This window comes from Sebastes umbrosus, unplaced genomic scaffold, assembly GCF_015220745.1.
Source record: "Sebastes umbrosus isolate fSebUmb1 unplaced genomic scaffold, fSebUmb1.pri S35, whole genome shotgun sequence".
Classification (NCBI taxonomy): Eukaryota; Metazoa; Chordata; class Actinopteri; order Perciformes; family Sebastidae; genus Sebastes; species Sebastes umbrosus.
The window spans coordinates 388,557-398,556 of record NW_023618440.1 but is presented as its reverse complement, the minus strand read 5'-3'; the positions used below and the strand labels follow the sequence as shown (position 1 = coordinate 398,556).

The following is a 10,000-nucleotide window of genomic DNA, read 5'->3' as shown; positions in this document are numbered from 1 at the left end:
TACTGATACTACTACTACTACTACTACTGATACTACTACTACTACTACTACTGATACTACTACTACTGATACTACTACTACTACTACTACTGATACTACTACTACTACTACTACTACTAGATAGATAGATAGATAGATAGTTTATTGATCCTGATTATTGATCGTGATTATTGATCCTGATTGAGGTTCTTTATTGAGGTTCTTTGTTGAGGTTCTTGATTGAGGTTCTTTGTTGAGGTTCTTTATTGAGGTTCTTTATTGAGGTTCTTGATTGAGGTTCTTGATTGAGGTTCTTTATTGAGGTTCTTTGTTGAGGTTCTTTATTGAGGTTCTTTATTGAGGTTCTTTGTTGAGGTTCTTGATTGAGGTTCTTTGTTGAGGTTATTGATTGAGGTTCTTTGTTGTGACTCTGACAGCATGTCATTAATATCTTGATCTATAAATACAGTAATTAAAGTGTTATTGATTAAAAGGTGGAGTAAGACGACAGATATTGATTTGTGTCTGTGCTCTCTGTCTCCACCTGCTGGTTACCTGATAAAGGGAGTCACTGTGAAAGTGTGACTTGAGTCTCTAACAACCTGTTTCTATTGGACTCTATTGTGATGGAGGATGATCAGAGGGATCCATTTAGATCTGTATTGAGGAAGGAGGGATGTGAGATGATGGATGTGACCTCCTCCTCCTGTGACCTTCATCATCATCTTCATCATGTTCTTCATGTTCTTCATGTTTCAGCTGAGCCCTCCGTAGTGCTGAGTTCTGTGACTCCTTCTGGTGGTAAACATCCGTCCATGTTGGTCTGCAGCGTCTTCAACTTCTACCCCAAACTGATCAGAGTCCGGTGGCTCAGAGACGGACAGGAAGTCACCTCTGATGTCACTTCCACTGATGAGCTGGCTGACGGTGATTGGTACTACCAGATCCACTCTCACCTGGAGTACACGCCCAGGTGAGTCCACCTACAGGTCCAGGTCCAGGTCCAGGTCCAGGTCCAGGTCCAGGTCCGGGTCCGGGTCCAGGTCCAGGTCCAGTTAGCTTCAGGTCCAGGTCCAGGTCCAGGTCCAGGTCCAGGTCCAGGTCCAGGTCCAGGTCCAGGCCCAGGTCCAGGTCCAGGTCCAGGCCCAGTTTGATGAGAGTGTGTCAGGAACACTGATGTGTTGGTTTGTGTCAGCAGGTCTGGAGAGAAGATCTCCTGTGTGGTGGAGCACGCCAGCCTGAAAGCACCTCTGGTTACTGACTGGGGTAAATACCTGTCTGTCTGCTCACCTGCTCACCTGTCGGTCTCTCTACCTGTCTACCTGTCTCTGAGCTCACCTGTCGGTCTCTCTACCTGTCTACCTGTCTACCTGTCTCTGAGCTCACCTGTCGGTCTCTCTACCTGTCTCTGTGCTCACCTGTCGGTCTCTCTACCTGTCTACCTGTCTCTGAGCTCACCTGTCGGTCTCTCTACCTGTCTCTATGCTCACCTGTCTGTCCCTCTACCTGTCTGTCTGCTCACCTGTCTACCTGTATCTGTCTGACTGTCTCTGAGCTCACCTGTCGGTCTCTCTATCTGTCTACCTGTCTACCTGTCTCTGAGCTCACCTGCCGGTCTCTCTACCTGTCTGTCTGCTCACCTGTCGGTCTCTCTACCTGTCTACCTGTCTCTGTGCTCACCTGTCGGTCCCTCTACCTGTCTACCTGTCTACCTGTCTCTGAGCTCACCTGTCGGTCCCTCTACCGGTCTACCTGTCTCTGAGCTCACCTGTCGATCCCTCTATCTGTCTACCTGCCTCTTTGCTCACCTGTCGGCCCTCTACCTGTCTACCTGTCTACCTGTCTCTGAGCTCACCTGTCGGTCCCTCTACCGGTCTACCTGTCTCTGAGCTCACCTGTCGGTCCCTCTACCTGTCTCTGAGCTCACCTGTCGGTCTCTCTACCTGTCTCTGAGCTCGCCTGTCGGTCTCTCTACCTGTCTACCTGTCTCTGAGCTCACCTGTCGGTCCCTCTACCTGTCTCTGAGATCACCTGTCGGTCCCTCTACCTGTCTACCTGTCTCTGAGCTCACCTGTCAGTCCCTCTACCTGTCTCTGAGCTCACCTGTCGGTCTCTCTACCTGTCTACCTGTCTCTGTGCTCACCTGTCGGTCTCTCTACCTGTCTACCTGTCTCTGAGCTCACCTGTCGGTCTCTCTACCTGTCTCTGAGCTCGCCTGTCGGTCTCTCTACCTGTCTACCTGTCTCTGAGCTCACCTGTCGGTCCCTCTACCTGTCTACCTGTCTCTGAGCTCACCTGTCGGTCCCTCTACCTGTCTCTGAGCTCGCCTGTCGGTCTCTCTACCTGTCTACCTGTCTCTGAGCTCACCTGTCGGTCTCTCTACCTGTCTACCTGTCTCTGTGCTCACCTGTCGGTCTCTCTACCTGTCTACCTGTCTCTGAGCTCACCTGTCGGTCTCTCTACCTGTCTCTGAGCTCGCCTGTCGGTCTGTCTACCTGTCTCTGAGCTCACCTGTCGGTCCCTCTACCTGTCTACCTGTCTCTGAGCTCACCTGTCGGTCTCTCTACCTGTCTACCTGTCTCTGTGCTCACCTGTCGGTCTCTCTACCTGTCTACCTGTCTCTGAGCTCACCTGTCGGTCCCTCTACCTGTCTCTGAGCTCGCCTGTCGGTCTCTCTACCTGTCTACCTGTCTCTGAGCTCACCTGTCGGTCCCTCTACCTGTCTACCTGTCTCTGAGCTCACCTGTCTGTCTCTCTACCTGTCTACCTGTCTCTGAGCTCACCTGTCTGTCTCTCTACCTGTCTACCTGTCTCTGAGCTCACCTGTCGGTCCCTCTACCTGTCTACCTGTCTGTGAGCTCACCTGTCGGTCCCTCTACCTGTCTCTGAGCTCACCTGTCGGTCTCTCTACCTGTCTACCTGTCTCTGAGCTCACCTGTCTGTCTCTCTACCTGTCTACCTGTCTCTGAGCTCACCTGTCGGTCCCTCTACCTGTCTACATGTCTCTGAGCTCAACCTGTCTGTCTCTCTACCTGTCTCTGAGCTCACCTGTCAGTACCTCTACCTGTCTCTGAGCTCACCTGTCGGTCTCTCTTCCTGTCTACCTGTCTCTGAGCTCACCTGTCGGTCCCTCTACCTGTCCTACCTGTCTCTGAGCTCACCTGTCGGTCCCTCTACCTGTCTGTCCTCAGACCCGTCCATGCCTGACTCTGAGAGGAACAAGTTTCGCCATCGGAGCCTCTGGACTGATCCTGGGTCTGACCTTATCTCTGGCTGGTTTCATCTACTACAAGAGGAAGGCCCGAGGTGAGAACACTACACCTGATTCAGAACCGGTTCAGACCAGTTGATAGCAGTCAGAAGGTTCAGACCTCTCTGGACCAGGTCTCAGAGTTTCAGAGCAGGTTCCTCAGAGGTGTGAAAGTAGTTCATCCCCACTAGTCCTTCTGAAACCTGTCTGCTACTTCTGTAAAACACCTCTGTACTGAGTGACGGGGTGTTCCTGTTTCTCTAGTCCAGTTGTGATGATGTGGATTTGAGTTGACCCGGTCCTCGTCTCTTCTTTTCTTAATCCAGGAAGGATTCTGGTTCCCAGTAACTGAACCTGGACCTGGTCCTGTAGCTGCTGCAGCTGCTGCTTCAACCTGCTTCATGTGTTTGCAGCTCAGCAGACCGTCAGTGCTGCCCCCTGCTGGGACCGGCTGAACACCTGATTCTCTGATGATCTTTACTCGATACCGGGCCGGTCTGAACCCTGATCCGGGGACCGTGCTGTTTACTCTGACGGTCCTGGATCAGGTTTAGTCTGGACTCTGCGTATCCCAGCTGAACTCTGCTTCATCTACATGTCATATGATGCTGCTTTACTGTGTGAATCAATATGAACTCTGTTTTCAAATCAATACAATCCACTTATTTAAATGATTCGGGGCTCGTAGGTTGTGTGATTGTTATTCTGTGTTCACGCTAAGAGAGAAGTGAACGTTCACCTCGCTTTACTCGCACTAGTCCGACCGCCGGCATCGTCTGCGTTGGTCTCTGTAGACGGAGCTCGTCCTCCATGGATACCGACAACACGTCCTCCATCAGCCACGGAAGAAATAACCTCTGTAGCTGTTCATGTTGGTGAAGTCCCAGATACGTCACTAAACCAAACGCCGTCGTGTCTGGGTTCATGACGTCACCCGGCGGCGAGCTGTATTCACATCCAGTGACATCACACTGACTGTATCTAGCAGCCACACGTCTCTACTGAACGTACGAACCCAAAGTAATAACAGATTTAATATCAATAACCAGATCAACATGATGCTGAAACAACGACATCATGATGCCGATCAGTTAGAACGTCTGGATTCATGCTCCGTCAGGTCCGTTACCATGACGACAAGCAGACGGCTGTTAAAACGCTTGTTTTGTGAATGGAGTCTGGTGGGATCAGAGCAGGCTACGCTAACAGCTGCTCCATCAACACTCACCATGACGTCATCTAGAGACTAGCGGTACGTGATGGCGTCTACTCACCTTCACGCTGTGTGTCATCGCTGTGTGAACAGGTCGCTGGGCTCTTGGTAGTGAACGCATCGTTAGATTTATATATTTCTACTGGAGTGAAACGTTTGAACCAAAATAAACCCTCAGAAAACTCTCTGACACTGTGATTCATTGATCAAATATTAATAAACAGGAAGGATCACATCTCTATGATCCATGTCTGATGACTGAGTTACTCTCCAACACTTTCTATTATACTGTCTTTATTCACTCACATTGTGGCAGCTGCCAATTCTCTGGTGTTTGCTGTTGTTTCCCTTTTCCCTGGTGTTTTTTTTTGGTTGAGTTGCTGAGTGATTAGAGGGTTATTCAGTTCACCTGTTGCGCAGGGTGTGGGGACTGGCTCTTAAATGATAGTTGAGAGCAGTTTGGTGCATTCCCCTCTTGGCAATCAGGGTGTAACGACGCCCTTTCTGTAGGGCTTAAAAGAGGAGGGAAACTGCACACCCAGTGTCATTCTGATCTCTCCTTCACTCAATGCAACATGTGTTATCAGCTTACCAGAAACTCTGGTCTGTTTTGGGCCCTTTTGGGATTCTGTGATCTTTGTGTTTTGTTTGTTGAGAGTGTTGACTCTCCTAGTTGGGAAACAAGTTAATTGCCAACCAATTAGGTTACCTGCACTGGGACGATTAGTACTATTTGTGTACAGCTGGCTTGCCTTACAATAGCCTAACGCCTGCAGGCTGTATTTTTGTATTCTATTCATTTGTTGATTTTCAGTGAACCCTTTATACCATTTCTTTTAGTATATTTTATTGAGAAAACTTTAAAGGAGGGTAAAAGGAAAAACACAAACCAATATTTCAGTTTCCTTAATTGTTTGTTAATATAGAGGGCATATTGTTCATTATTATTATTAAGAAGGCATTTTATTTTATATTATTATGGGATGGAACTGTTTTTCAGTCTTCTGACTGAACAACTAAAGTCTGGGGAACTCAGTACCGCCACATAATTGGCAACCACGAAGGGACACACGTAACACAAAGCATAATCTTTCAATAAAGAGATTTAGTTTGTGTCCCATCTTCTGATATCTATTTAGCAAGTGTATTGACTGTATATTTCTGAAATGTGGAATTTGGAGTGTGGCTTGACTATTAGTCCAATAATTACTAGTGACTATCCAACATGTCTTGGGAAGATCCAGACATACAATGACCGCATTTGAACCGTCGCTGGCGGAATTGGAATCCGAGCTTTCTCTAAATGTTAGCTGGATATGCCTGTAGTTGGGCAGACGGTGCACTTACGGGATGATGATGATGATGATGATGAAGAGGGATGGGTAGATGCTCCAGTAGAACCACAAATTGTCTGTGGACACTCATCCTCTTTGGCTTTAGAGGGCTTATTACTTCCGCCTTCATCCCCATTTCCTGTAGCTCCTCCCACCCAGGACACTCAAGATTCGGATTTAGTCATTTTTGCTAATGCTGTAGAGTCGATGAAACTTGTGTTTAAAATACAGTGGATTGGCAGCGTGAGTGGCTGTCAAACATTTTCAAAGGGCATACCCACGATAAAGCTCTAAAAATGTGTACTACTCTCATAACAAATGTGGTGGAGAAAGCAAGTAACCATTTGCTCGCAGAAGTAAGGGATTTTGGTTCAAAGTGCATAAATGCCATTCAGTGGAATGCACAACAAACACAGTCTGAGTTCCAGAGTCCCTGATTACTGACCGTCAAAACTTGATGACCTCCATTACATCCGCGTCACTGAAAACAAGGATGTCCAACTTCTGGTGACCGAGGTGCATACATTGCAACAGCAGATGGGTTCAGTGCAGGCTACACTTGAGTCTCTTGTGCGTCAACAGTGGTGCACTCAATTCTCAGGTCAATTCAATACATAAGCGAGAGGAATGGGTCCTTAAAGAAGCAGTCACACCTGTTGCAGTTTCGTCTCAAGCACACACATATCCTGTTTCTCCACCGTTGTTAAAAATGTGGTTTGGTTGCCTACCTCCGCACCTGTGGGAGTTCCTTCAGATTGCTCAGGAGCTGCTGCTCCTAAGGGTGAAATTTTCCAGGATGATGGTTGTAGAGTGACTGATGGCAAACTTCCAATTAAGATGGTTTTTCCCTTGCTATGGCGGTCCTCAGGATGAGAAAGATCCTTTGGTGTATTTGCAAAGATGCAGTGACTTCCTGTCTCTGAAACCACTTACCCATGGTGAGATCTAGCGACCATGAGAGTGTATTGCATGGTTCTGCACGTGATTGGTGGGAGACTGTTTAGGGAGAAAATCATTCATGGGAGGAATTTCAGGAGCTTTCCTATCATCTTTCTTCCCGAGGACTATGTTGATGTTCTGGAAGAACAGATTCGAACCAGGGTGCAAGGAAGAAATGAGTCACTACGAGACTTTGTTTTCTCCTTTCAAGCACTTATCAAACGTTGGCACTCTTCGGCCACAGATGATGAGATTTTAAAAAAGAATATTGAAGGCTATGAATCCCGTTCTGGCATGTCAGCTCCGTGGTCGGGTTACCTCCATAGATGAGATGATCCGCATTGGAGTCAAATAGAAGTAGCTTATGAAAACCAGAAAAGGTACAGGAGAACTCTGAACGATCTCACAAAGCTAATGGTACAACTGAAAAGAAGGTTATAAGAGACCTGAAATGGTTTGTGTTGGCGTTGCCCAGGTGAGCATGACACCAGGGTTCTGCCCTCAGTTTTCATGTCTTCCCAGGTAGCTCAAAATACAGTGGACAGCAAAAGTCAGAGTCAAAACAGACTTCAGCGTCCAGTAAAAAAGGTTCCAATGGCTACTGTTGCTAGTCAGCCTGCAGCCAGAACTGCCAGAAGCAAAAGTCTACTAGTGTGGTGGGATCTCCATCTCACCCGCCCACTAGTCTAAAACAGTTGGTTGTGCCCCATCCACGGTACGTCAGCGTCATGGGAAAGCGCTTGTGGACACAGGTGCTACTTACAACTTTATTGCAATGTGAGTCTGTGGAATAAGATCAAAGGCCCAATGAGTCCCTTGTATCATGGCAGGGTGGGACCAATGTATCTTGCGATGGCCAGCAAGCAAATCCTATTGGATGTAAAGTGCTGGAGTTCAGCATGCATGGTAACAGTTGGTTCGTACCTACCGCAGTACTGGATGCAGATGTGTTGGTGTATCCATTAGTTCTTGGTTTAGATTTTATGAGCATGAGTGGGCTCCAGGTCAACGTCCGGGACAAGGTATACTCTTTTGCTGGTGATGACACCACCAGGGTTTTCCCTTTCCAGCCTGTCCTGTGCCCTAGCGATGGTTGGGGTGTTCTGAGTGTGAGCAGTGTTGCTTTGTATACTACCTTACCACCTACATTACCGCTCTTGCCTGCTGTTAGTGATGACTGGTGTAACCTAGCTTGTATTCCTAAAGGTGATGACTTACCCAGTCTGCTCCATACTGCTGTTGCAGACAGTGGTTTAACAGGGAGGGAGGCTGAGAAATTGTACCAACTCTTGCTAAACAACCCGCGGGTCTGCACCACCACTTTAGGCCGTACCTCTGTGCTGAAACATAAAATCAAATTAAACAGTGATGTTGTGGTTACCCAGCGCCCCTATCGATTACCCCTACAAAAGCGGAAGATGGTTAAGGAGCAGATCGAAGAGATGCTTCAACAGGGTATCATTGTACCTTCCCATTCACCATGGGCATCCCCGATTGTAGTGGTGCCTAGAAAAGATGGTGGAACACCCCGATTTTGTGTTGATCTCCGCCGTGTTAATGAACGTAGCGAGGGAGATGCCTATCCTCTACCAACGATTTCTGAGATACTTGAATCTCTGGCAAGTTCAGCTGTGTTCACCACCTTAGATCTCAACAGTGGTTATTGGCAGGTAGAAATGGACCCGGAAAGCCAGCACCTCACGGCATTCGTCACATGTTTTGGATTATTCCATTTTCGGGTTATGCCTTTCGGCTTGAAGGGAGCTCCAGCTACCTTCCAAAGGCTAATGACTCAAGTGCTGAGGAGCTGCCTAGGAGAGTGCTGTATGGTGTACTTGGATGACATCATAATCTATTCCAAAGACGTCCAGAATCACTTTCATGACGTCCAGCGAGTGTTTGATTGCCTCCAGCAGGCTGGCCTTACACTCAATATTAAGAAATGCCACTTCTGTTGTCCCGAGCTTAAATTCCTGGGTCATGTAGTGAGCAAGGAGGGAGTGCAGGCAGATCCAGCAAAGACAGAAGCACTTTGTGACTACCCTGTGCCTAGAAACCTCAAGGAAGTTCAAAGGTTTTTGGGTCTGGCTGGATGGTACCACCGTTATGTCCCTAACTTTTCAATGATTGCGGAGCCCCTGAATGCGCTGAAAAAGAAAGGAGTCGTGTTTAAGTGGTCAGAGGAGTGTCAGAAGGCATTTCAATGTCTTAAAGACCATCTGACCTCTCCTCCTGTCCTTGGTCACCCTGATATGTGTAACACATTTGTCGTCTACACCGATGCAAGTTCTACGGGTCTAGGGGCAGTTTTGGCTCAGAGATCGAACACTTCCTCTAGAGAAGAGGTTATCGCTTATGGCAGCCGCTCTCTAACAAGGTCAGAGCAAAATTACTCCACGACAGAACGGGAATGTCTGGCTGTGGTGTGGAGTCTGGAGAAATGGAGACACTATCTGGAAGGGAAACCTTTCGTTGTTGTCACTGACCACTCTTCGTTGTTGTGGGTCTTTAACACCAATAAAGCTAGCTCCAGGCTTATACGCTGGGCACTGCGTCTGCAGGAATTTTCTTTTACGATTGAATATCGTAAGGGTAAGTTGAACAACGCACCGGATGCTCTGTCGCGGGCCACTGGTCCGGCCTCCCTTGCATTGTACACTCGTTCCCTGACACGGGATGAGAAGTTTGTACCTTTTCCTCTGACTGATGAGGATGTCTGGAAAGCCCAGAGGAGTGATCCAGACATCCAGAAAATATATCAGGCACTGCTCACTGATGACAAACCTGGCGGTGAAGCAGACTCCGGTTTTGTCATTTTGGAGGATACGATTTACAGGAAAACCAAACATCTTGACCGTGGTGACCTATACCAGGTATATGTTCCACAGTCACTTCGTCCAGTCGTCTTGCATGCAGACCACGATAACCCTTTGAGTGGTCATTTTGGACGATATAAGACCCAGCAAAGGATTCGTGAAGTTGCATACTGGCCGAAAATATGGACAGATGTCGCAGAATATGTAAGATCTTGTACTATTTGTGCAGAAATATAAACCTGAGTCCAGGAACCTGCTGGCTTGCTCCAGCAGACAGACAGGTACCGGAGCCATGGGGAAAATGCTTGGTTTGGACCTCATGGGCCCCTCTGCCTCGTATTCCCTGGGAACACCCATTACTTGTTGTGGTAGATTATTATAGTCGTTGGGTTGAGTTGTTTCCTTTACGTAAGCTACTGCTTCCACAATCAGCAAATATCTGTGGAAGGACATCTTTACACGTTGGGGT

At 47.9% G+C, this 10,000-nt stretch overlaps 1 protein-coding gene and 1 long non-coding RNA gene across 7 annotated transcripts in view; one reads left to right on the top strand and one right to left on the bottom strand.

Moving 5' to 3' along the window:
- Nucleotides 1-4,687, top strand: part of LOC119484183 (H-2 class II histocompatibility antigen, E-S beta chain-like) — a 6,979-nt gene extending 2,292 nt beyond the window's left edge. The window contains 5 exon segments of the mRNA XM_037762833.1: nt 739-952; nt 1,178-1,245; nt 3,171-3,202; nt 3,204-3,285; nt 3,556-4,687. Of these exon segments, the coding sequence (XP_037618761.1) occupies nt 739-952; nt 1,178-1,245; nt 3,171-3,202; nt 3,204-3,285; nt 3,556-3,581 (422 nt within the window). The 3' untranslated portion in view covers nt 3,582-4,687.
- On the bottom strand, nt 1,373-3,194 carry LOC119484184. 6 transcript variants are annotated; one of them, XR_005205919.1, is made up of 5 exons: nt 3,125-3,194; nt 2,819-2,970; nt 1,803-1,922; nt 1,684-1,747; nt 1,385-1,453 (listed from the first exon to the last, which is right to left on the bottom strand). It is a non-coding gene; the product is annotated as an uncharacterized LOC119484184 (long non-coding RNA). The 6 variants fall into 6 exon arrangements; XR_005205921.1 differs by lacking the exons at nt 1,385-1,453; nt 1,684-1,747 and adding exons at nt 1,567-1,587; nt 1,620-1,675 and having other exon boundaries at nt 1,819-1,922; XR_005205920.1 differs by lacking the exon at nt 1,684-1,747 and having other exon boundaries at nt 1,373-1,453; nt 1,819-1,922.
- Nucleotides 4,688-10,000: the final 5,313 nt, after the last annotated feature.